The sequence below is a fragment of the Panthera onca genome, chromosome A3 (genome assembly GCF_046562875.1).
Source record: "Panthera onca isolate mPanOnc1 chromosome A3, mPanOnc1 haplotype 2, whole genome shotgun sequence".
NCBI lineage: Eukaryota > Metazoa > Chordata > Mammalia > Carnivora > Felidae > Panthera > Panthera onca.
This window is the reverse complement of record NC_138341.1, coordinates 1,055,465-1,081,049: the sequence shown is the minus strand read 5'-3', so window position 1 is coordinate 1,081,049 and position 25,585 is coordinate 1,055,465. Positions and strand designations below refer to the sequence as shown.

General features: G+C 60.8%; 1 protein-coding gene and 1 long non-coding RNA gene across 17 annotated transcripts in view; one reads left to right on the top strand and one right to left on the bottom strand.

Annotated features, from left to right (window-relative positions):
- The window catches only part of MYT1L (myelin transcription factor 1 like), a 428,591-nt gene that overhangs the window by 398,422 nt on the left and 4,584 nt on the right, over window positions 1-25,585 (top strand). For 12 of the 16 annotated variants that reach the window (XM_078445070.2, XM_078445071.2, XM_078445064.2 and 9 more), the window contains 3 exons: window positions 1,343-1,564; window positions 15,195-15,286; window positions 22,192-22,301. In XM_078445070.2, coding sequence (XP_078301196.1) covers window positions 1,343-1,564; window positions 15,195-15,286; window positions 22,192-22,301 — 424 coding nt within the window. The remainder of the gene's footprint in view (window positions 1-1,342; window positions 1,565-15,194; window positions 15,287-22,191; window positions 22,302-25,585) is intronic. The other 4 variants (XM_078445072.2, XM_078445065.2, XM_078445068.2 and 1 more) reach the window with 1 other exon arrangement.
- Window positions 3-25,476, bottom strand: LOC132688544 (uncharacterized). The gene is made up of 3 exons (XR_009614568.2): window positions 25,326-25,476; window positions 24,146-24,274; window positions 3-468 (listed from the first exon to the last, which is right to left on the bottom strand). It is a non-coding gene; the product is annotated as an uncharacterized LOC132688544 (long non-coding RNA).

Genomic DNA, 25,585 nt, shown 5'->3' with positions numbered 1-25,585 from the left:
CGCATGTGGGGCGGGCAGAGGGCGGGCAGAGGGCAGCGAGCCCTTGGGGGAGCCCAGGGGGGCGGTGGGGGCAGGCAGAGGGGACGCCAGGCACCTGCAAGGCCACCTGTGGGCACCAATCCCAGAGCACACCTGCTGGTCAGGAGCACCATGTAAATAGGGAATCTCCGGCCACCTGATGCTTGGGGGAAGCGGAGCCAGGAAACGTCCCTCTGCCCCTCGGTGGGAGACGCGGTGGCGCTGGCGGGGAGAGGCAGGTGTTAGCGGTAACACCGACGGCGAATGTCCGCTGGAAACCACGTAGCCGCCCTCTGTCCGGTCCTCCGGCAGGACCTGAGAGCGGCGGGCAGGCACCCCGGGCTTCCAGCACTTGCTCCGGGTGTTTGCCACACACGGACGCCCGGAGCCCGGTCCCAAACTGCGTAAGATAAACCTGGCCCTGTCTTCCTGCGATGTTCATCTCAGGGCCTTTGGAGAAAAAAGAAATTGATTAAAAAAAAAAAAAATGAAAATTATCGTAAAAATTACATAAAACGTATCAAAGTAATCAGGTTACACTAATTTTGTAGAATGTAAACGTTGCCGTTAAAAAAACGCATGCGAAACCCGCCGGCCTGGGGCCCGTGAGGCGCGCTGAGCCGCACCTCCATGCGGTAACCGCTGGTGGTCTGCCTGCGTCCTCGGCCCCACGGCCGTCACTGCCCTGGGGAGGTTCAGGAGCGGGGTTAGCCTGCCCTTGACCTCCAGCTGCAGCCAATGATTTTCCTCCCTATTCCCCAAAAGGTACTGACGGGGTACCACGTGCCGACACCGTTGCAGGGACACCGTTCCAGGAGACTTAATTAACATCTCTGCCTCCTGCTTAACACCCTCTCTGGCTGGAGGCTATTTTATGGCCCCGGGAGAACACAGCCAAACAGAACGCGCTTTCTAGCTCTTGAGAAAAACCACGGGTTTATACAATCGCCTTTAAAAACCAATCCTGCAATTTCTCCACCGGTGGCCTTGCATTCCTCCACCGAAAGAGCTGTGATTCTGTCCAAAAGGGGGTCTTTTCAACAGATGCCTGCATCTCACTTGCGACATCCAACATTCCTCCCCAACGCAGACATTCTCCCCAAAACCGCCTTCCTGGGGTCAGCGGCTGACCAGGCGTTTCCACGCGAGGAATTACCTCGGCTCTCCACTAGGTGGCACTTCCAGGGCCTTTTTCTCTGTCCTTTTCCTTTGCGGGAGCAGAGCCTGATGGGTTTTTCCTCAAGCCAGGTTCTTCCGACCTCGTTGTGGAGGCCACCAGGCACATGGTGGCAAGGCCATCACGTGCGTGTCTTCTGCTCCCCAGATGTCCCGTTCCTGGGTGTGACGGCCAGGGCCACATAACCGGGAAGTACGCCTCCCACCGCAGTGCGTCAGGATGTCCCTTGGCCGCCAAGAGACAGAAGGACGGATACCTCAACGGCTCCCAGTTCTCCTGGAAGTCGGTCAAGACGGAGGGCATGTCGTGTCCCACGCCAGGATGTGACGGGTCGGGCCACGTCAGCGGCAGCTTCCTCACACACCGGAGGTGAGTGGCCGCCTGTGCCGGGTCACGGCCGGCACGATGCGAGGCCCGTTTAGAAAGGAAAGGTGCAAAGGTGCCACCAACTCATGATCTCCTGAGGCAGAAAGAGGAAAACCCTGGAGTGTGTTTTGAGACGTTCGCCTCATTCCCATGTCTGTATCAGGACAGGCATTTACCAAAGTTCTGGATCGGGATCCACAGTAAGACGCACGCTGTAACTGCACACACACGCGCATCTGTAGGTTTGTTCGTTTGGCCTAGAGACTGCAGGCAGGCCCTTCCCTCCGGGAAGGGGGATGGTTGTTAGCACAGGGACCTCATGTTGCATGCCCGGGCCAAAAGGGGATCAGGACATTTCCAGAACAGCCAATCAGCCCGTTAAGTTTTACTCGCTTCATTTTAAAAGAAATACGTGCAGTTAGGTTGTCTTAGCAGAAGAGGCCTATTCTGTTGAGTCGAATGGCACTCGGTGGGCCCTGCGGGGACGAGTCGGGGTGGGTGGTGTAGACAGATCGCAGAGGCGGTGGAATCGGTCGGGCCACGTGTCCCCGGCTTCTTGCAAAGCAGGCTGGAGGACGCCGAGGGAAATGCGGTAAGCCGTGTCCAGGCCAGAATGAACAGAGGCCTCCATGCAAACAGGAAGGGGTCACGGCATGTGCAGGAATGTGTGGATGGGAGCCTTTCGATGCCCCTTGAAGGGAAGGTTACGTTTTCACTGTGAAAGAGAATCCTGCCGTGATAGGAACTCACACAGGGTCAGGGGACAGAGAGGAAACACGAATGGCTCTCCCTGACCGAATCTCTCAGCCTACGGCCCGAGGCCAGCGGCCTGGTGTCTCCTGGGAGAGGCTGGCCTCGATCGGAGGGGCCCCCGCAGCCCGCAGGCGTTCACACGCTCGGGGCCCACACGGCGTCCGTTCTGCCTCCGTGCACAGACAGACCCCACTCCCGCTACTGGGACCGGGGTCTTCGCCGAGGTCCGCTGGGACCCAGGGCAGACAGTGACCCCAAGGCGCCCCCTTTTGCCCATTTGCCCAGGTGCCCGCGGGAGCCACAGAGGGTCCCGGATGTGACCCATGACGCCCACCCAGCCTGAGGGCCACCAGCCCTGCTGCACGAGGCTGAGACTATGGCGCTGGCCACCATGACCCTGCCTCCAGAGGACCTGGGAGGGGGGACGTGTCAGGGCGCTGAGTCAGGGGCCCTGCCTTTCGCGCTCCCACAGCGGCCGAATCCTCGCGCCGTGAGCTGGCGTCTCAGTCGTCCCCGAGGAGGAAGGGGGTGTCGGTGTGCCTGTCGGCGCCGCTCTGCCCCCACAGGTGCCGGGCGCTTAAGATGCCTTTGCAGGCCCTCGGCGTCTGTGCAGGAACAGGGTGGCGGCACGCGGGTAAAGGGGACGAACAGAACCGAGCGCAGAGCTGAACTGCTGTGTGTACGTTGTGGTAAAACGCACGTCTCACCATCGTAACTACCTTCAGGTGCACAGCTCAGTGGCAGAAAGGCCACTCAGGTTCTTGTGCAACCGTCCCACCATCTCCAGAAGCTTCTCGTGTTCCCAAACCGCAGCTCTGTCCCCAGTAACACCGACGCTGACCCCCTCCCCCAGCCCCAGCGCCCACCGTCCACCCTCCGCCTCCACGATCAGACGACTCCAGGGACGTATGATGAGTGGAATCAGCCGGTATTTGTCCTTCTAGGTCTGGCCGATTTCACTGAGCACAGCGTCCTCAAGATTCACCGTGTGTAGCAGCTGTCATGATGTCCTTCCTTTTTAAGGCTGAATCACACCCTATTGTCTGTTGACCTGCAGTTTTTATCTGCTGAACAAGTGCTCATTTATTTTATCGAGTAGGCAAAATGCGATTCCCAGAAGGTGCAAGAATTGGACAGTTCCCGGGTGAGAATTAGAAAAGCGTGCGGACGTTAGCTGAGCAGAGTGTCTGAAGGCTCAGCCTTTGGAGGCTGTGGCCCTGGCCTCATGGGGTGACAGGCCAGCCGTCACCCCAAACCTTTAAGGCCTTAGCGAGGAGGAGTCTCCAGAAAGACGGCCTTGGCGCATTGAGATGTGGGGTTCCTGATACACCCCCTGTGCTGGGAAAACACAAAGTTCCCATTATCCCTCTTCTCCTCCAAAGTGTGGCAGCCTTTGTAGGTGACAAGAGATCACGTCTAACGGTGCCAGGACATAAGCACCGGGCGAGTGGGAACACGCGTCTGTGGCCTCCAGGCCCTCCGAGCCGCTCTCCCCAGTTTCCTCCTCTGGGAGGTCCCAGCCCGCGGACACTCCGGGACAGGGACGGTCAGAGCCCCAGGGGCTCTGCACGTCGCAGTCCCCGCTTGCCGCGAAACCGTTTCGTTCATTCAAGTCTGGGAGGCAAACTCTCCACCCTGTGAGGGAGGGTGGGGGGCTCCAGCCCGTGTCCCCAGCAGAGCTCTTGTAAAGGGCATAGGAAATGTCTTATTTTTCTTCAGGATTGGCCGAGTCTTCCTAAAACAGCAGTGTTTAGAATGAAAACCCAGATACTTTCCCATGTAAATCAGACACATTTCTATCCGGACATACTGCGAACCCTCCAGCAGTACGGGAAGCCGAAGTCGCTGTCTTCTGACCATGCGGCACAGGCCCTCGTGATCTGTAGATGCTTCTGGAGCATCCGGGACGGACGGCTCTCCCCGTCGTCACTTCAAAGGCCAGCCGTGAGCCAAACGAGCACTGTCACCTGAGGCAGTGGCCACACGCACCTCTCAGGGGGCTGTGGAGAGGGTTCCAGAAAACCCGGATGGGGACAGCTGGGACCAAAGCCAGCCTGAGAGAGGGCAGAGGGCAGGTGTCAGGGTGGGGAGTGAGGATGTGGCCACTGGTAGAAGACATTCAGGAGGGAGACACGTATCTCCCGAGGGCCCAGGATCGAGGCACGGCCTCGGGAAGAGAGAATCCACGTGTTACCAGAAGGGGAAAATGGGGGAGACAGTAAGACACTGAGGACCCAGGCCGGCTGCGGGAGGTGGGAGCCCGGCCAGGACGACGACGGGGCAAGTGGGGCAGGAGGAGGAGGGGTGGGTGGGCAGCCGCCGGCGGCCCAGGGGGGCCCCGAAGGGGCGGCACGCCCTGTCCCGGCAGCCAGCAGGGTGCAGGAGGGGAAAGCAGGCAGCAGCCTGGCGCAGCCCGGGCATGGGCCCCGGGGGTGACTGGGAGCGGGGTGCAGGCGGGCAGGGAAGGGCGGGGAGGCCGGGAGGAGCCGGCTGACCCAGCGGTAGCGACACAATTCCCAGCCGGCACCCGCCGTCCCCCGACCTGGCACCTGGGCTTCCCCCCCGGGGACCTCGCTCCCTCCCTGCCAGCCTTGCTGAGTGCCATTCCCTCCGCATCTGAGCGCCTTCCCGTTGCCTACAGCGCTCTTTCCTCCACTTCCCCACCTGCCCTACGAAGGCCTCCTCGTCCTTCAACATGATGTCGGGCTCGTCGTGCGCCAAGCAGAGCTCGAAATACCTTGCGATGTTAACCCTCGTCATCTTCATAAGAACCCATGGAATTAGGCCCCATAACGTGCCCGGTTTGTAAACATTCCTGGTCTGTAGACCAAGAACTCAGGCCACAGGAGTTAAGTACTTGTGTGTCTAAGTGACGGGGCAGGACTCGAACCCAGGCAGCCTGCCTCCTGCATTCCGGGGCCCCTCCTCGGAGCTGTGCGGCTCGCCTTCACCCTGAGCATCTGTATCCAGGTGGTGAAACAGGCCGGACTCCTCTGTCCACGCAGGGTGCCCTGTGTGTCCCGTTCCCCGGTAACTGCAGGGTCTGCCCTGCTCCGTTGCAACGGCTTCTTCCCCCTTCCACGTATCCAGGGCACCTCACTTGTCCCCGCATACCAGCATTTAGGAAACGGTCTCCCGCCTCCGTGAGCGACGGAATACGTTTTCTGAGGTGGTCAGAGCTCTGGTGAAAATAGGAGGCAGCGGGGGGCTCACTGGGTGCACCGAGCAGCCTGGCCTCCTCCGAGACAGGAACGCTTTCCAGGTGTGACGGGTCCCGAGGCAAGAGGTCCCAGCACGGTCTGGGGGTGAGGGGCATGAGGTGGAAAAGCAGGCCACAGGGAGAGAGCTCTGCCGGGGGCCCCGCTGCCTGGGGAGGCCACTGTGCATCCTGGGGCACAGGTGCAGGAGGCCAGGGGCGGGGTGGGGGGGAAGGTGGGTGTCCCTAGCTGTTGAACCTGCTTCTCTGTGTGTATCCCCTCCACCTTACTGCAGTTCAAGGAACAGTGGAAGAGTCTACAGAATTAAAGTCACTAATTCAAACCCTGGAAACAAAATACGCAACCTTGGAACTAAGTCGTATCTTTCACTGGGCTTGACCAAAATGAACTTTCTTTCAAAAAGATCACCCCCTAGACCCTCTTAAACTTTCCCACTTGGATCCGACAACCTGATTTATTTTATTTTCAGCTTCCTCCTAGTCCATCCCACACAGGGAGCTGGCTTTCCTCAGAATTTCACTTTGCTTGGCACTTCCCGAGAGAATTGCATTAAAAATCAGTCCCCCTGTTGAGTGCTTCCTACCGGAGTTACCTTGTACTCAGCCACTTCCCGCAACGATCTGGAGGAGGACCCAGCTCCTCCCCCACATCCATCCCATAGGGAGACCCAGGCCATAGCATCACTAGATGCAAGGGACGCTGGGAGATGGAGTCTCCCCAAGGGACGCTGGGGGATGGAGTCTAGGAGCCCAAGAGGAGGAAAGCTCTATCCTTATCCGGCTTCCATGGGGTATTGAGAAGCCCTAAATTTTTTACAAACGTACGTATCACTGAGCCACAGCACCCTGGGATTCAGAGGTCAGACAACCAACACCGAGGAGGGAAGGCACTCTCCGGCGGGCACGCTGCCGGGAAGGAGAAGGTCCTGCCCGGGGCATCACGCAGGGGGGACCGCCGTGTATACCTGCAGGACAGGCCCGGGACACCTGTAGTGCGGGAACCCTGGCAGGTGTTGGGAACAGCACTGCGGCCACCTGGCCAGCTCAGCTTCCTTTGCGCCTCATAGGCGAGACACCTGCTCCTCGTGAGGCGCGGGGGAGGCAGAGCGGGGCAGACCTCTCCCGCCTCGGGGGAGTCAGCAGCTGGCACGGCCCTGCCCGTGCCCAACCCGGAGGCGGCAGCCTGTGCGGTGAGTCATCTCACGGCTGAGAGCTCGCCCCTGCCTCCAAGACCACATGTGTGCACAGAGGACCCGCAAGGAGGTTCCTCGATGACAAATCCAACTTCCACCGCTTTCCACCGCTTGGAGGAATGAAAACTCACGGGTCTAGTAACTGTGATCCAAGGTGTGGAGGAAGCCGGGGGCCCCGTCGCTTCTGGAATGCTCCCTCTGGACTCTGCCCGGCCCCCTGGCCCTCACCCTTGTCACAAGGACACTTGTCTGAGTTCCCTCCCCCCGCTGCTGCCGCAGGAGGAAACGGGGAGGCCGTGGCCGGGGTTTTCGGGGTCACAAAAGCTTACTGAGGGCTTTTCTTTACAGCACGAGAAGAGAGGTCCCCTAACTTGCAGGTTTCTGTCCCAGGGGAGGAGGGGAGGAGGGGCTGAGGTGGCCGCTCTCTGGAAGGAGGAGGTGCCCTGCCAGGCGGGACGGGGGTCTGCCGGACCCCCGCCCGCGTCCAGGAAGGCAGCCGTGCCCCCACGCCCCCCCCGGCCACCACGGGGCCGTCTCACCCGGTGGCGTCACCTGCGGAAAGATGCCTCCACGCTCTGTTCCGCGCGAGGCCTTGGATTTGCTCTGTTGGCCGAGGAGGCCGGGAGGCAGCGTCCACCCTGCGGGGCACCTGTCCTTCGCGGGGCCGGCGCTCCCCGGCCGGAGGGGTACCGTGAGGCCGCGCTGAGGAAACAGCCCTGCCCTGCAGAGACACACGCGGGGCCGTGGGCCCCGTGCCCTTGGCAAGAGCCGCCCGCACAGCCTCCTCCTGCACACACCCCGAAGCAGCGGGCAGGACCCAACTGGGGCGCACGACGAGCCCCCCGCACAGGTGGCCTGGCCGGTCCCCTAACCGCACGGGAGGTCTGAGTTCAGGGCCCGGGTCCGGACACACCCTGTGGGACCGGCCCCCTCTGCACGACCCCGTGCTGACCCCCGTCCCCTGAAAGCACCCTGTCGCCTCACTCCTGTATGCTAATCTCCACACTTTGTGTCTGACGGGAAGCGGTTGAGAGGGAGAAACGTGGGCCCAGCGCCTACCCGGAACCACGAGCCCCACAGGCCCCGTGAAGAGCCAGAAGGGAGAGGTCACGCCTGTGGCCTCCTCGGCCTGAAGAGGATGGGAGACGTGCAGTGTTTGCTGGGGGGGTGGGGGGGGGGGTGCTCGGCCCTCCCTCCTGGACCCACATCACACCCGCACCACACCTTTCTGCCCCCGGGCCCAGTCCGCACTCGACGGCTGCTGGAGGCTCACTTCCCTTCCAGGCGGCCTGACCAGCAGCCGGTTCCACAGATACCGCAGCCCGGGCCGTAAAGCCAGCTCCCGGCTCTGCTCCTGCCCGCGGGACACCTGCCCGGCCGCGGGAGCCCCTGCTGGGCCCTCACCGAGCTGAAATCAAGGTATCAAGGTCTGCGCCCCCACCTGGAGCTCACTGTCCGCCTCGGACTCACTTGGGGTCTTGGCAGAATCCCGTTCCTTGAGGCTCCGGGACTGAGGCCCCTCCCCCACCTTCCCCACCCCCCCCCCCACCTCCCCCACCCCCGTGTCCAGACTGATGGTCACAGGAGCAGCCACCTGCTGCAAGCACCGCTCACCCAGGGAGGGGTCGACAGGGGCCCAGGCACGGGGGCAGGGACTCCAGGGTCCCCCTGAGAGCTCGGCCCCCACCAGCATATCGTCGGGGCCACGGTGCCAGGGTCTTTAGAGAAACAAATCTCTTCTACCGTCTCTGCCTCAAGAAACGCAGCCTGTTAGGATTGAGTAGGGAAAGCCAACGTGCAAGCCAAAACCCGATAATGCAAACGAGCTCGCTTTTATCTCCAATAAACAGATGAAGAAACGGAACTCTTAAAAGCTTTAAAGTCCCAGGATGGGAGTGAATCTGAATTAAAACACCAACACAGAACAGCACAAAACCAAACGGCACAAAGACCTGGGAGCTCTAGGTCAGAGGTCGCCGCTCAGCCGGCCCCGCGGACGTGCAGCCACTTCTGACCAGCGCGACACGACCCTCGACCCGTAAGCAAATCGCAGGTTTTGGGGATACAGCAGTTTTGTGAATGTGATTGTGTTGCACAGTTCTACAAGCCTGTGTGTCTTCTAGGACTGTGCTCGTGTCTGTGCTTCCTTCCCGCGAGGCAAGCACGTAACCTGGGGTCCTGCCTCCACCCCCTGCTTTCTCCGAGGGCACACTTCTTGCGCCTGGGGGCGAGGTGTCCTTGCTCGTGGCCCCTGCGCCCCACCAGCTGCCTCCAGCGGCCCGCACGCTCCGTCCTCGGCAGAGGCACTGGGACCACCTGACAGTGGCCACCGGTGCTCAAAGACATCTGTCCTCTCTGTCCCTTGAAATTCCTGTGTCCTGGGGTCTCTGGGACCCACCACCCCTGGCCTCAGCCCTCCCTGCCCGGCTTGGGCTAGCCCCATGGACACCCAGCACTCGGGGCTCCCAGCCGGCGGGGGGGGGGGGGGGGTCCTGCTCCCTCCCGGGAGCCACTGACACCCCTTGTGCCCCCCCCACAGCCGCCTGGCAGCTGCCCAGGAGGAGGACCAGCCCTCCAGGACCCTGGGGACAGGCACCCGGGCCTGTGGCCACCGACCTATGGGGCTGGGAGCCGTCAGTGCAGTTCCCGGCAGGGTCCCTGCCTCTGTTGTGTGACTGGTTCGGACGATTTGAGTTTACATTCGGACCCACGTGCAGCCCCTTGTGGGGACACCCTGGAGCCGCCCTGGGGTTCTCGTCTACAGTTGCTGCAGCGGTACCTTCCCGCCGTCCCTCCTCCGGTGCTGCGAGCAGAGCACAGGCCGAGCCAGTGCGGGCTCAGCAGGGGTAGGACGCGCACAGCCCCCTCCCTGGACTGAGGCCACCGGCCCTTCCCGAGGTGCGTCCCCATGTCGCCGGCCTGCCCCCTGCAGTGTCCCACTCGGGAAAGCTCCCATCCACGGAACAGAAAGGGGTGGGAACACAGAAGAAGCTCGCGCACACGGCCGCCCTGACACGCTCCCGAGGCCGCACGCGTGTGTTCTCTCGTGCCCTGGAGGCCAGGGGTCCAACACCAAGATGCAGGCAGGGCTTCCTCCAAAGGCTCCGGGGTGTCCTCCCGGCCGCTCCAGCACCACGGGCACAGGGCATGTCCCTCTTCTAGGGGACACCTGTCACTGGCCGGCATACCGTTGTCTCAGCCTGATCACATCGGCGAAGGTCCGGATAGGGTCCTGCTCACAGGTTCTGGAAGCTGGGACATCAACATATCTTTCTGAGGTAACCGCTGACCCACGGTAATAACTCTGCTGGATTTCGCTCTGAGCTTCCTGAGAGTGAGCAGAAGGACAGACAGAAAGACAACGGCGTCGTCACTGCCTGTTCGGATGAGCTTCCGCAGCACAAAACCCAATGGGCTCAGCAAGGGGACAAGGTGACAAGGTGACAAGGGGACAGGGGCTGTGTCTCTCCGAGTGGCAGCTTGTGGCCGTCAGATCCCGGCTCCCGTCTTGCTGCTGCACCATCGGGACACTCCGAGCCTCCTCTCGGGGGCTCCTTCTGTCCCGTGAGGGGCTGGGGGCCGCGGTCTCTTGGGCACCCACTCAGCGTTTGCCTCCGTCCCCTGGGCCGGGTGTCCTCCTGTGGCCTCCTCACCCGTGGCCTCGCCTGGGGTCTCATCACACCAGATTCCTCGCTGAGGAGGAAGAGTGGCCGGGCTCCCTGCCATTGTGACCCACAGAAAGGAAGAGAAGAGAAGAGCACACTCCGTACAGACGGACGGACAGATGTCCTCCCTGCACTCGATTTCAGCAACCGCCTCCAGGGAAAATCCCGGTCACTCCACCATCTCAAAACTCTGCTGAAACGACCTGCTCTCATTTTACAAACCCAGGAAACAAAAAACAGTGGAAACGCAGAAAGCGAAGAAGCCTCCGTCACTCGCACCAAGTAGCGGGAGCCGTGGGGGCGGCGGACGCAGGTGCACAGACCCAGGAAGGTGGGAACCAGAAGTGAGCATGCGGCCCGCGGGCCCCACGGACCCCGCGGCGGGATTCTGGGCGGGCTCCCAAATCGCACCAGGTGGAAATCTCTGTAAGGAGAGGGGCTCCAGGAGCCCGGCCTCGTGCGCCCCTCGCCCCAGCAGAAGGGACGGGGTCCCAGGTGCATGGGAAGCAGGAATGGAGGGGGGGCGTGGGGCCCTCCGCCTCTTGCTCCCAACCTACTGTGGCCACCGCGTCAGCCCGTGTGCAACCCCTGCGACCTCCAGACGGACATCCACAGGCCCCAAAGACAGGCCTCAACTGGCAATACTGGGGCCATGGGAATGAACAGCCAAGGACGACCAACTGGTTAAGGAAAGCGCTAAGCAACGTAACAGAAAGCGAGAGAAACTGCAAAAAGAGAAAGAAAAGCTCAGAGAAAACAGGCATTTCTGGAAAGAGGAGAATTTTTTTTTAATTTTGTCATCAGAAAAGGAGAATAAACAGAATGTAACAAATTATTATATTCCTAATCCAAGAAAAATTAAGAGAACAAGATCTTTTTAAAACAAAGACAAGTGAAATAAAAAGTTCAGTTACAAGGTCAGAATATAAAGTTGAGGAAATCTCTCTTAAATTATAAACATGAGAAAAGAAGATAATTTAAAAAAAACAGAGAAAGAATTCGAGACGCTTCCTACGGAGCTCACAGGGATCTGCGAAGGTAGGAAAAGAGAGAAAAGAGGAGAAAGAAAATCACCGAGGAAAGAGCGGGACACACACCCAGGGGAAGGTCCCCGAGCCTGGAGGGGGTTCGGCTCATATCTGCGCTTGCTGAGTTTACAGACGGCGTCCTGAAGGAACCAGAGCAGCCGTGGAGGGGGCACCGTGCCCCACAGGCTCCCCCAGAGCAGCAGAGCCAGGACCAGAGACCCGCCTCGGGGCCCCCGATGCTCTGTGGCCACCCAGCACCCAGACCCAGGCCCTCCCGCCGAGGTGACTGTCCTGTCAGGGTGACCCTCCTGCCAGGGTGACCCTCCTACCAGGGTGACCCTCCAACCAGGGTGACTGTCCTGTTGGGGTGACCATCCAGCCAGGTTGACCCTCCTGTCAGGGTGACCATCCTGCCCCGGGGCGGCCAGCCTTCCCGTGGGCAGTGTACCAGCCTCCTACCCCCTCCCTACACGTTGGGGGCAGGTGGTCTAGAAACCCTAGAGAGCCAGGAAGCCCAGTAGGCAGTTCAGCGGGGACATTGGTGCCCCTCCCCCCACACGATGCCTCCTGCTCGTGAGTCAGCAGAAGCGGGGGGGGGGGGGGGGGGGGGGGGGGGGGGGGATGGCTGTGACCATTGACCGTCCACACTGCAGGCCCCGTTACTGAGTGTGTCTCCTCTCTCTCAGGTGACAGTCACACAGGAAGGGGGCCGTTCAGCAAGGTGAAACAGCAAATAGTAAATCAAGTGTCCAGGTGGTAAAACTTGGCTGGAAAGAGGCCGGTTGCATCTGGGTGTGTGCGTCCGGGACGAGTTCTGAGCCACAGACACCCCCTCGTGCGGGTCCCCGAGAGTCCTCTGTCCCTAAATGCTCGGCCCCCCGCCCCCACTCTCTGGGCCTCTGGGCAGCACACCCCACCTGCCCACAAGGCTCTTATTCTCCTCCTCCCACGAACCACCCTCACTGCCCCCATGTCTTTTCAGCCGTATCTTCCGGAGCCTTTCCCTTAATTTAGCTATTTTCAGCTGTAAGATTCTCCTGAAGGAAGTCCGTTTGGGGCCGATGTTCTGACCGAATGTCCCGCCTCCCTCTGAAGCGCTTGCCTGGACCCGCCCTGGGTTTCCTGGTGCTGTCCCTGTGCCTGACATCTGGGGGAGCTGGGGGAGGGGGGGAGGCGGCAAGCTGGGTGGGCAACAAGTTAAGTGATGCCCACAGCGGCCAGAACTAAGACTCTGTGACTTTCCAAACCCCCACTCAGAGTGATGCAGTTGTAATTAGAAGCGTTCCCATGATGGCCCACTGGGCCCCCGTGGGAGCCACACCGAGACCCCCAGGTCCGCTCCCTGCAGGCAGCGGGCGTGGGACATTCCCCTGAATCCTCAGCCATCTGGGCCCCCAGGAGTCAACACGCCACAAAGTGAGGCCAGCGTGAGCTGCCACCAGATCCACGGACCTGCCCCGCACCCGGCTCAGTGCCACGGGACACTTCCAAATTTGACCCACGAGGTCATGCGGTCCCCGTGCGCGGGTGGGTGGGCCTGAGCAAAACAGATGACTCTGCGGTGCTGTCTGAGTCCCGGTTCAGTTTCCCGGCTTGAGGGCGGTGGCCTGCCATCCCCGGCTGGCCCTTCGCATCACTGAAAACCAGGAGAAGCCTCGGAACATGAAAGCAGTGTGGGCGAGGAGTCCGAATTTGGACGTGTTCCTTCCGCTGCACGTTCGGGTCTGGGAGCAACATCCTAGGCACCCCCGGAGATGCCCAGTGGGTCTAATCTGCTGACGCTTGCCCTTCGCTGCTTTGCGCCCGCGCACTGCCGCGTGGCTTAGTTCCCACCACCCTATCGTCAGGGCAGGGGGACTCGGGTGGGGAGATACCCAGCGGGCACCACACTGGTGCTAGCGGCTTCCAGGAGCCGCCAGACTCGGCCGGCAACAAGCTGGCCTCTGAGCAGCCCCGCTGAGCGGCGACAGGAGAGGACACCGGGATGCGAGAGCCGGGGGCTGGTGACCGGCCGGGCCCGCTTTCTAGCAGCGGGGCAGACGCGGACATGGGCAGGACGAACCGCACTTGCCGACATCGGACGCGGAGCCCCGAAAGGACAGTGGAGGCGGCCGCTGGGACACTGCTCTGGAGAAGCTGGAGGGCGGTGGTCCGTCCACAGTGGGCTCAACAGGCAGGACCCAAGCTGAGGGCCTGGCTCCGTGAAGGGACGGTCGCGGGCCACCGTGGTGACAGACAGTGGGGAGCAAACACACGTGAGGCTCGTCCCCGGCAGGAGCACGGAGCCCCCCCCCCCCAGATGACTAAACCCGGGGACCCTCCAGTGCCCTCCTGTCCCCCACCCGCCATGCCATCGGGGGCCCAGAGGCATTTTCCCTGGGAGCTCACGCCCTAAAAATCTGGAAACACCATCAGCAAACACGGCTCACGGAGGGAAGGTCCCAGGAAGAGCAGCAGGTGTGGTGATTCCTCACGAATACTCTGCACGGCGCCGAACACCAACGTCTCACAGACAGCGGACCAAAGACCGCTTGGACGTCGGCGTGAACCACGCAGGACCGTGAAAATACGTGACGTACAAGGATACGTCTTCCCCCAAACAGTGCTAATCCCCATCAGAAAACTTGTGAGAGAAGTCTGTGAAGACACTTAGGAAGCCTCCGCCATGAACACTGACATTACACGGTTTTGCTAATAACCACGTAAGCCACGCTGTCACCGGGTGTTGGATGGACACGGATACAGGTAAAGCCCTCACAGCATCGCTAGGCTGTGAACAGGGTCCGTCTGGCCCTGAATTATGGGTGAAATACATTATACATACGTGATGCAATATATATGTGATGTTGGACGTACAGTTGTATACACACGTACAGTTTTCATTTCATCCGCACACAAAGTGCCAGGGGAACCACGAGTGCGGGGGCCCCCAGTGTCGGTCCCTCCGGACGGTGGCGGGTAAGAGTGAGCCCCCGAGGGGCAGGGGTGGGGAGGCCCAGGCTCGGGGCCACAGACCGTGTCAGGATGCAATTGTCCTCAACGCTTACCTAGTGAGAAAGAGAAGGAGGGAGGGGAGCTGCCTGGGAAGACGGTCGTCAGACAGACACAGGGGCCAGATTCCCGGTTCTGCACATGCACCCGGAGGGGACAGAGTGTTAGCAACGTCAGGGGGCAGATGGGAAGTTTGCCAAGAGGCCACACATTTGATGTCAGTGGCAAAGGGGTTGTAAACATTCCAGTGAGATCATGATATTGGGGCTCCATTTTCACAACTGCGATCGCCCCCAGTACTCTACTGGAGGCAGGACGGGTGCAGGAGGACCCGCTGTGCCGTGAGACGGAACGGTGAATGTGGGGGTGAGCTCGTTATCGGATCTTTCCGCTTTCGTACGTTTAAAATCAGATCTTAATTCAGGCCTCCTGTAAGTTTGACACCTTCTGTAAGAAGGAAGTTTTCCAAAGCCAGTCGCTCCATAGACAGCCACGCGGCCCCAGAAGGCACACGGTGAAGGGGACAAGTGGCGACCTGGCCCAGGGCCCCGTGCAGAACCGTCCCCGAATCCACAGGCAGACACAGCCCCCCTCGTGCACGGGGACTGGGCCACGCGGAATCCATTGCTCTGGCTTGTTTCCCATTCGCAAAAAGCCTGTGGCCGGCAACCAGTCTGACGAAATGACTCGGCGACACGCCTCGCTCGTGGCTCACGACTGTTCTCTCTGCAGGGCTTTGGGGGTCTCGGAGGCCCGTGACTAATGCCACCCGTGTCTTGTCCCCAGCTTGTCGGGATGCCCGCGAGCCACGTCAGCCATGAAGAAGGCGAAGCTGTCAGGAGAGCAGATGCTGACCATCCGACAGCGGGCCAGCAACGGTAACCACCCCACAGGCTGCCCAGGGGGCAGGAGCTGCGGCCCCGCTCTGTCCTCTGGCGTAACCACAGCCGGAGACAGTCGCAGCGTCTCTGCCGGTGCGGGATAGTTCTGGCCGCATCTAAGAGGCCGGTCCATCCGTCTGGGGTCGGGGGGAGCGTCCCCAGCAGTCCCAGCGGTTTGCCCCCGTTGTGCCTCTGCCCCAGGCCCTCCTGGAGCGGCCGGGTTGGGGACAGCCGCCCTCCTGCCCCCTCCACGCTGAGCTTCCCAGCTGGCCCACCGTCCACCTGCAAGGACCTGTGGGTGCCAGAGCCGGGAGTACAGGGGTGCCACGGGAGGGAGGGCGAGGAAGCAGCCCAGCCTCTCCAGTATTCACAGCTTCCTCCTTCATTCACGAGTTCATGCAGAGTTGCAAATCGCGGTGCGTGTGTGGCCCCTGGGGATGTGGCGGGAGAAGTGTGGCTCTGCAGGCTGAGGGGACAAGACCGCACTCATCCTGCAAATGGGCTCCGTTTCACAGTCTTTTTAGGGGGGCATTTTCGGGTTTGTTGAGACTTTGCGGGGGGGGGGGAGGAGTTCTGTTGGGAAGGCGCGATGGGGGCGAGTGACGCGTGTGTTAGGTGAGCCCCGCCCACGCCTGTCGTGAGCCGGTGGCCGTGAGGTCAGCGCTAACGAACCAACAACAAGCATCCAGGTGTCTTTCAGCAGAAACACGCATAGAACGAGCCTCCAGCCCGGTGGTTGCTGGGACGTAAGCAGGGCTCGCAGCCTCCGACCTGCGCCTGCCCTGGGGCGGCTGACTCAGTGTTGGCGGGACTTGGTAGAACAGGACTCGAGGGATTACGGCGCCCGGGATTTGCAACCACTCGGCAAACTGCCACTTCGGGGAGCAGGGGCAGGGCCCCTCCTCAGAGGACGCTGCGAGGAGGGCGCCGGGGCAGGGCCGACCCCGAGGCTGGCAAAGGAGGGGTCCCGGGCAGGCACCGCCATCAGGTTGGGCCCCTGGGAGCAGAGGCCAGCAGTGCAAGATGTGGACCCAGATGAGCCCAGTCCCTGGGCCCGTCCCTGGAGCTGCGGCCCCGGGGACCTGGCCCCCTCTGCTGGGGTCTACCTGAGGCCACCTCCCCCGCAGGAAGGCCGGCCGGGCCGGGGCCCCGAGGCCTCCACCGGTCACGGCCACCCGACCACTCATTCCAGGTCCCGACAGCAGCTCCGGGGCGTCCTCGGGCCTCCTGCACCACACGGTCCTTAACACGCGGCCGTCACTGCCGGGAAGACGGCCAGGGTCACGATGTGTGCGTCTGGAAGGCTCGGGCTCTGGCCTCCCCGCTTCTGTGGGACACATACTCGGGGCCACAGGCACGGAGCTCGAGCGCATGGAGCACCGCCTCCCGGAGCTTCAGGAACCTCATTGTCACCCGCAGGCCCGAGGCCGCGTGGGGAAGCCGCTGGGAGGTGCCAGGCCCGCTGCCGTGAACAGCAGTGCCGGCCACCGGGAAGAAACCACCACCGCCACCCTTCCAGAAACACTCAGCGTGACCTTTCACCAGACGCCCTGGTGGTCAAGCAGCCGCCCCCCGCTGGTGGGTCGGGCCTGTGACGGTCCACACTCTTCGGCAACAGAAGCGGCAGCGGGCTGGGGGTCAGTGCAGAGAAGGAAAGGACAGAAAACAGACCCGAGGAGGGGCCATGCTGAGGGAGGCAGGCGGGATCCGGGTTCAGGGACGCGTTCTGTCGCGCTCTCGCCAGGGTGAGGCAGCTCGGGTCACGCAGCCATGAGAGGTGGAAGCCGGACCGACCCGGGTCCTCCTGAGCCCGAGTTTCTCATCGGTCTGGACATTCTTCGTGCCAGGACCAGAGTCACCTCTTAGTGACCCCTGGGGACACTCCTCTCGGTGCAGAGGCTGTGTCGTGAGGCGAGGATGGTCGGGCATCACCCTGGGCCGCTGACCCGCGGGCAAGCACGGGGGAAACGCGCTGCCGCTCCCGGGGACGGGCCAGAACACGCCGTTTTCCACAAGGATCGCCCCCGTCCTGCCACATGCAGAGATCTGGTCGCGGCGTTGCCCCCGCTGAGATGTGGAAAACAGTCTGTCTCTGTCTCTTTTCTCGAATATCTTAAGTGCAACCTGGCCTGACAATGCTCTAACACCTTTGCGGGTAACGTGGCCAGAAGCTTCCCTCCCTCCACGCCCGGCTCTTCCGTGAGCGCGCAGGCCTCAAGGAGACCACTGTTCAGTTGGCTGAGCTACTCCTGTGTTGGCATTCCAGCACCTTCCGTCAAGTGTTCACCTGAGTAAAAAGGAGCTCTTCTAAGTGTCCTTGAAGCTCCCTTCTGGCTCTGAAATCCGGGACCCTGCCCCCCCTTCCTTCCTTCCTTCCTTCCTTCCTCTTCTTCCTCCCCCTCCCCCCTTCTCCTTATTCTTCAAACTTAAAGGTCGCCATGATTTCTTTATCCCCCAGAACAGCTCTCAAAGCAGCAGGAGGTGTGGCCTCTGCTCAGACCCCTCTGCAGAGCCCCTCCTGCCCCCTCAGCAGGCAGCTCCCCACCCCCCAACCCCGCCCCCCCCCCACCCGCCGCCAGCCCAGCTGTCCTCGCCTTTGTTTTTGCTCTTTTGTTGTTGTTGTTGGATCTTTGTCCCCGTCTTGCCAAGGACAGAAGGAAATGAGGCAGCCCTCCTTCTTCCTCCCTGGATTGTCACAGAAGTCAGGCTGCGGGAAGGGGCTGTGACATCTATCGAACATGGAGGCCGCGGGCGGGCCTCTGTCCCCGCTGCCCGCTGCCCGCTGCAGGCGCTGACACACTTAAGCTCAGCCTCCCTGCAGGCGAGGACCCAGCAGAGGTGCCACTGCCCTGAGATACGGACAAGCGCGCTGCGCCCCGGTCGCTCTCTCCCGTCTCCAGAAGCGGGCACCGCACCATGACCTGGGGCCTCGGGGGTGTCCTAGGGGCAGGCGCATGCGGAGAGCTTGAGGAAATTTGTTTCCAGACGCTGGAATTCTCTGGAGTCTCTCCTGAGCCCAAGGGACTGAGATCCCGTCCACCTTCCCCCCACTCTGTCCCTGCCACCCTCACAGGAGAATGTCCGCTGTAGGGGCGGCCGGGATGCTGGGCTGCGGGGGAACCGCCCGGGCACGCGGGGGGCCGCCCAAGCGCACAGGACAGACGCGGCAGGCACCCTGTCCTGTTTCACAGACGCACTAACGGTCGTCCGTCCGTGAATCCCGCGCTCCTAGAAGAAAACTCAGAGATGGGAAGGTCAGCACAGGGCCGCCTGCTGTATTTTTACTTGACGTGCAATGATATGACTTCCGTCAGAAAGTGGATCTGACCCGCAGGCCGCTCTGGTGATGACGCCTGAGTTGCCGCTTGGTCCGTGCAGTGCAAGTCGCTCGTAAATCGTATGGACTAAACTCTTTGGTCCAAGGCTCTGATGGACATTTAAAGCCCTCCACAGCATACAATTTTGAAAATACGTATCTTTGGAAGCTGAACTTACAATAAAACATTTAGAGGACCAAGTTAAGACTTACAAAAAGGAATTTTTGTCTTTAATTCTTCAGTTCAGCAGAACTGGAAGCCCACCGTGCTAGGCCACATACAGTATTTTCACTCTTCCTTTTCCCTTCAATTATTTGTCAGCCTGCAGCAAGGTCAGCGGGAAAAACCAGTCTCTGTCACTTTTCACTGAAGACAGGTGACCACGGAGACCACACTGGCTTCTCAAGGAACACTTGCTATCCAGCCGCTTCCTTTAGCCCCCGCTGCTCGAGTCTGACTCCCGTGTCTTTTATAGATTAATTTATCTCTTATCTTTATCTGGTCCCCAGAGAGGGACCATTTTTGCAATGGAGGAGTTTGAAGTTTAGGACTACGAAAATCACTCATCGCCAAACTCTTCCGTGGGAAGGTACAGATTTAGGTCCCGGATCTTTGTCACATTTCAAAATCCAGGCTCTACAGCCGTGGCTTCTCAAACCCCTCAGCGGGGCGGGTCAGAAATGCGTCCAGTGTCCGGGAAATATCTCAGGTCGCGTGGTCTCTGCGGCTGTCCCAGGAAAGCTGGTGTCCCAGGAAAGTTAAGTAGAAAGTAGGAACTGCTGGACACTCTTTCGTAAAAACTCAAACCAGTAAAAGGGCCCCCAAGATGTCACCCGTTTTCCAGAGACCACATTCTCTTCTCAGAGCTTTCTCAAAACTGTTCCAAGCTTTCGTTTGCTAGAAGGCAGCCCCACGAGAAAGATGTTGACACGTCGGGGGGTTTTACGAACTTCAGCTTATTTTGGCTACCGCTGACGTCGCCTCCAACAAGCCAGTGCGATTTTCCCCACAGTCCTCTGGGCGTTGTGACAGCGCGGTCATCTTCAACCCGCCTGACCTCAGATGAGTTGTTTCGGTCACAATTCCACTCCGACGCCATCAGCAGAAACGTGCCACCCTGACGCTGGGAACAGGCAGGTGCGCAGAGCATCCTTTTCTTATCAGGAATGATCCAGAGTCAGACGTCGTGACCAAACAGTTCTGAGGGTCCACGCAGGACGGGTCCCCAAGAAGAGCTACACCAGCCTTCCCGCACAGGCTCCACCGCAAAACATGGTCAGGTCTAGCCTTCCACACTTTTAGCCACCACACACAAATAAAAATCTAGACCTTTCATTTGACGTATAAGAGAAACCAGTTCTTTGGTTCGCTGATGGCTCTTCCTTTGCACGGTGCACACAGGACGGAGAGGCTATTACCAGAGGGACTCGGGGAGACGCCCCCTTCCCTGCGAGCACCAGAGAGAAGGCTTTGCCGTGAATAATGGTGTCTTTCAGAAGTCACCTGAATCTGGATGAGACAGACCTCAGGGGTCCCTCAAAACCTCAGGGGTCGGCACAAAACAGGAAGGTTCCCCGTGCCTCTTAGAAACGAGACCACACTCACGCTGATGCAGTTTTTGGATCCACAGAAACATGACATACAGCCCGAAAAAGCGAAGTTTTAAGTTTGTTCAGACCTAAAAAACCGCAGAAGGTATCACATGAAGCTCTTGTTCAGAAACCTTAACCGAAATTCGTTTTGAAAATCCACCAGCTCAGACACAGGCTGGAAGGGCCGTCGGTACACAGGTCCCCAGGTCCGTTTGTGTGAGAGATGTTCTCCGTGCGCCTGGGCTGCTGGCGTGGCCAATCCGTGTTAGCGGACAGACTGCTTCACAGTCTAGCTGCTTTACAAATCAGGATTCTTACGCACCCGTGTTCTTATCTCCAGGCGCATCCGAACGTCCCCAGAAACAATAATGTCATCAGCCACCCCTGGGCCGAGCCCTCCTGTGTGCTCAGGACCACATGCGGAGACTCAATCAGCCTAGCCCTGACTGAGAGAGTTGCCAAGGAAGTCTGGTCACAGATAAAAAAGGGGGGAAAGGTAACAGCTCAAATCGCTGGAAGGATTTCCTCTTGGACCCGTGAACAGCTTTGGGAGATACGTGGGGTGGCGAGCAGGGAGGCTTTGCTGGTGACGTTCCGGACCCTGTAAGACATGGCTGGGGACACATGCTGAGGCCTCTATGGTGGAGCCAGGGCCACGAGACCCAGCCTTGGGGTCAGCGGGCCACAGCTGGTCCCTCGGGGGGGGGGGGGGGGGGAGGGGGCAGGGGGAGCTCCACAGGTTCAACATCTGCTTGTTTGCAATTTAGCCCCCAGGGTGGGTCTGTGGAGGAGACTGGAAAGGAAGGGTGGTGGACCCAGAAATCAAGCCGAACACGCGTGTTCTCTCTGCTGTACAGAGGAAAGCCCGTGTCTCCCCCAAGACGTGCGCGTGTGGTTCACCTCAGGAAGATCGCCTACTGTTCCGATGTCCATTTTCTTTTCCATTTCACCAAAATCAACAACTGAGACCCAACACCGTGGATCCCACCGCTCCGTCTTTGTCTTTCGGACGCGTTGGTGGGGAGGCCGGGTGGGCCAGGGCCCCAGGTGTCCCGGGCCTTCCCTCCCAGGGTGGCCGCCCCCCTTCTGTCTGCACACTGGAGAAGGGCGTCTGTTCTGGCCCCGAGGCCGGGGCTGCGCGCCTTGTCCGAGCGTTAAGTCAGCCTCCGCTGCTGAGCTATGTGACCACGGATGGCAATCCCGAGTCCTGGGCTGTCAAGGGTGAGGGTCTCTGTGGGACTCCTACCATTCTTCCCTTGACTACATTCAGCCTTAAAAGACCCACAGGCCAGAACGAAAAAGGGTCTGGATCGTTCCGCCCTGGCGCCTTCCACTGCCAGCAAGCAGCCAACTGAGCTAGAAACTTGGCCCCAGCGCCCCATGAGGCCAGAGCTGGCGGTCGGTCCCAGGGCACCCAGGGCGGGGCGGGGGGCTGGTGCAGCCTATACTCCCCATCGCCCCACAGCCGCAGCGGTCCCAGCAGCAGATGCATGTTTTCTAGCATTTTCCTGTTTGTGTCAGTCACGTGGCCCGTGTGCAGAGAGCCCTTTGGGGACGACCCCCGCAGTCCCCCTCAGCCGCCACGAGTCTTGGCGGGAGGGGGCCCCGGGCGCTCGGGCCGCAGATGTGGTCACATGTCAGCGGCTCTGCGGGGCCTGGCGAGGGCAGGGACGCTGTTGGTCTCGTTTTCGGATGTGTCCATGGTGTGACAAGGGAGAGACTGAAAACGGGCTAAGGGGGGTGAGCCCACCTCCAGGACGGAGACGGGGCAGCGGGGCCCTGGGCGGTTGTCCCCGAGGGGCCCCCTCACGGTGGAGAGGGGTCTGTGTGCCTCGGTTGTAGGGCTGGAAGAACATGCAATCTGGGCTGTTCTATAAACCCAAGAGTCTCTTCTTCCAGAAAACCCAGTCCCAAACATAAAAAGAGCACAGAAAACTCAAAACGGTGGCTGTGTCTACATGCACGATGCTTGAACGCAGTTCTGTCCTTACAGGCATAGAGAACGATGAAGAAATCAAGCAGTTGGATGAAGAGATCAAGGAGCTCAACGAGTCCAACTCCCAGATGGAAGCCGATATGATCAAACTCAGGACTCAGGTAACAGTTTTTGAAGCCCTCAATTTTAGCCACCGTGTGCACTCGGGCCAGGGACCCGGGGACCCGGGGACATGCCAGCTCTTGGGCCTAGGGACAGGCCAGCGCTCAGCCTTGGGGCTCCGGGGATGCTCCAGTGCTCGGGCCGGGGTCACGTGCTCCCCTTCCCCTATCTGCCACCCCATTTTCATCCCTTGTCCTGATTGCTGACGTGGGCTGTTTTGGTGGCTGAACCCTTGGTGCACAGTGACCGCCAGCCCCCTGCTTCCTGCCCCAACACACACTTGAGTGAAATGCCCTTGGCGAGCAGTCCTGCCCAGAGGGTCTCCCGTTCCTGCACATGAGCTGCTTTCCTCCCAAGACACGGCAGGCCCTGATGTCCTGTGGTCACTGTGTTACCTAGGGAGACAGCATAATTCCCGGAGAGGAGCAGCCTGGCCCCAGGGTCTTATGGAAGGCCGGCCGTTCGTGGGGTCCCAGGCCCAGGTACCCAGTGCAAGGAGGGAAGGAGGGAGGGAGGGAGGCTGCCCGTTCACGGGGTCCTAGGCCCAGGTGCCCAGTGTCAGGAAGGAAGGAAGGAGCAGCCATTATTGAGCACCTACTGGATACCTGGCTGCAGCAGCCGTGGTGTGTAGTCCCACTGCACGCACAGTGGTCCACGGGGTAAGTGTCATCACTGTCCCATTACACATGACTGGCTGAGCCGAGGCCAATGGCCCGTCCGTGGCAGCTCCGAGCCCCGTCCCCGAGTCCACGCGGCACCCACGCGGCACCCCAGGCGCCCTGCCTCCTCTCTGGGAGCGCACGTGGGTGCTGCCATCACAGCTGCAGCGAGGCACATCCATCCTGGAGGAAGCCAGGGCTGCACGCCCTCCCCCCGCGGACCCCTCCTGGCCGCCCACAGAGCGGGCCTGTGGCACATCGGGTAGGGGTCACAGCTCTGCCGTGCAGCGGGCTGGCTCCGTCCGTGGCGGCATCGCACCTCCAGGGAGGCTGTGTCCCCACCGGAGCGCCCAGAGGGACCCCACGGGTGCCCCTGAGTGGGAAGGAAGCGCAAAGCGGGGGCGTCCTCTCTCCAGCGTGACTGTTCTGTTGAGCCGTTTCCACGCCAGCCTGCTGGCCCACGGCAGCCTCGCCAGGGCTCACTCTGGTTACCAGCTGGGCGTTGTCCATAGCACTAATCCGCATGCAGGGCCGTGCCCGGCCCCAGGTCAGAGGCCCGCAGCAGGTGACTGCCCCAGGAGGATTCTAGGGCCACAGGGGCCCCCGTGAGCCCGCACACCTGCAGTGACTTGTTTCACTGGGTCCAATGAAAGCACCTTCCCGGACTTGTATTCTGCTCCCACGGGTGGAAGCCTGAACACTGATCGACCCAGCTCGCGCTCGTAATCCTGAGGACTCAGAACCCCCCACCCGTCCTGGGCGGTGAGCCGCAGCCGGCCGGGCCACATTCTGACAAAACGCACTCGTGTCCCACTGGAAGGCCTCCTTCCTGCCCACCTCCGTGCCCGGCCGGCCCTGCAGTGGAAACGCAGCTTTCCCGTGTGTCTGCTCACGGGGCCGAGCCCTCACACGCTGGAAATGGGGCCCAGCAGCGGGAGCCAGGGCAGGGACGAGGGCCAGGCGCTGGGCGCCCCCAGACCCGAGCTTCCCAGCAGCCCCGCACATCCGGAGCAGAGACAGGCCCCTGTGCACACACTCGTCTCACCCCTCGCTGGTCCTTTTGTCCCCGTGTGGATTGCCACTGCCCACCTGGCGCTTTCCGACATCCCATGGGAACGTGTGCTCCTGGAGGCGTCCATGCGCCTCCAGCGTCGAAAATGAATTTGAGGGTTGACATGTATCCCACTGACCTGGCTGCTGTCCCTCGGTGGCTCCTCGTCTCTGGAATACAAGCCCGGTGTCTTCAAGGGACGGCAGCACGCTGAGCCAGGGTCCGTGAGCCCACAGTTTCCGGGGCTGGAGGGTGCAGGGCAGGTCAGCTGAATGATGACACGGTCAGTCGGCCACGGAGACAGCACTCAGCAGCCCAGGAGCAGCCCGGACCTGGTGTCCCTCAGGAGGAAGGCATACGTGCTCATTCCTGGCAGCCTGCCACCCCCAGTCAGCGCTCAGGGACAAATGAGGCTGTGGCCACAAGAGCCCCGCTACCCAGCAGCCCCTGAGTGCCTTTGCCTTCTAAACTTTGGCCAGAGCACAGTTAGCCTCCCAACCTTGTCTCGGAAAGTGCCAGAAGGTTGGTAGTCCTGCTACTGGGTTTCCCATGACCCCTGGCACCCTCACTCCCTATCAGTGACCAGAGGTAAAGGCAAGCATTCCCGGGGCCACCAGGCCTCACAGAGACACCACAGGGGACGCAGCCCAGCAGTCTGGGCGGACGAACCACTGAGATGGTCCGTTCCCTGCTGTTCTCCCCGACCCAGCAAATCCAGGCCTGAGGCCCTGCCCAGGTGACTCGGAGAGACAGGGACCGAGCCCGCGGCTCTGGGCCCAGTGCTGCCTCGCCTGTTCATACGCTGGGGCTGCATGCAAGTCTTCAGTGTGGAAAGAGATTCTGCTGCTTCCGATCATCTTCTGGGTGGCGGGTCTGGCCCCAGCCTCTCCCCGGGTCCCAGGTCCAGAACTGGAGACCGAAAGTGGCGGTCTCTCCATTTGAAATGGTCAGAACAGTATGAAGACTTACATATGTTTCTAATATTCTCAAATCAGTGATTCTTAGCTACATCTATTTTGCTTATAAATCTCATTTTTCACTCAAGTCTTGTCTAGACTTTGAATGCACACACACAGGCCTTCCCGGCGCCTCCCAGCTCTGCCACAGTGATTAGATGCTCCCCAAGCATTTAGAGAGGATGTGCTTGTCAGATAGGGACACCTGTGTCCTTGTCCCCAAGCTGAGGACAGGGAGGGGACCGAGACCACATGGCTCATGGGCAGCAGAACCAGGCTGCTGGCCGGCTGCCCAAACCCCCAGTCCTGGAACCCCCACCAGTGCAGGCCTCTTGGTTTGTAGGCCCCTTCTACCAGAGTTACCTCTGGCCTTTCTTCCGCTGGGCTTTGCCACAACAGCCGCTTCCCTACTGGCTCCAGGACGGACTGGAGAGGTCTCCGCTTCCGCCTCCTTCTCTTCCACAGCCCCTCCCAGAGCAGGGGAGAGCCCCACCCTCAGACAGCTGGGGCAGGAGGGCGGGGCTGGGGCAGGGGGGCGGGGCTGGGCAGGGGGCGGGGCTAGGGCAGAAGAGTGGGGCGGGGGCAGGAAGTTGGGGCTGGGGCAGGTGGCCCGGGCTGGGACA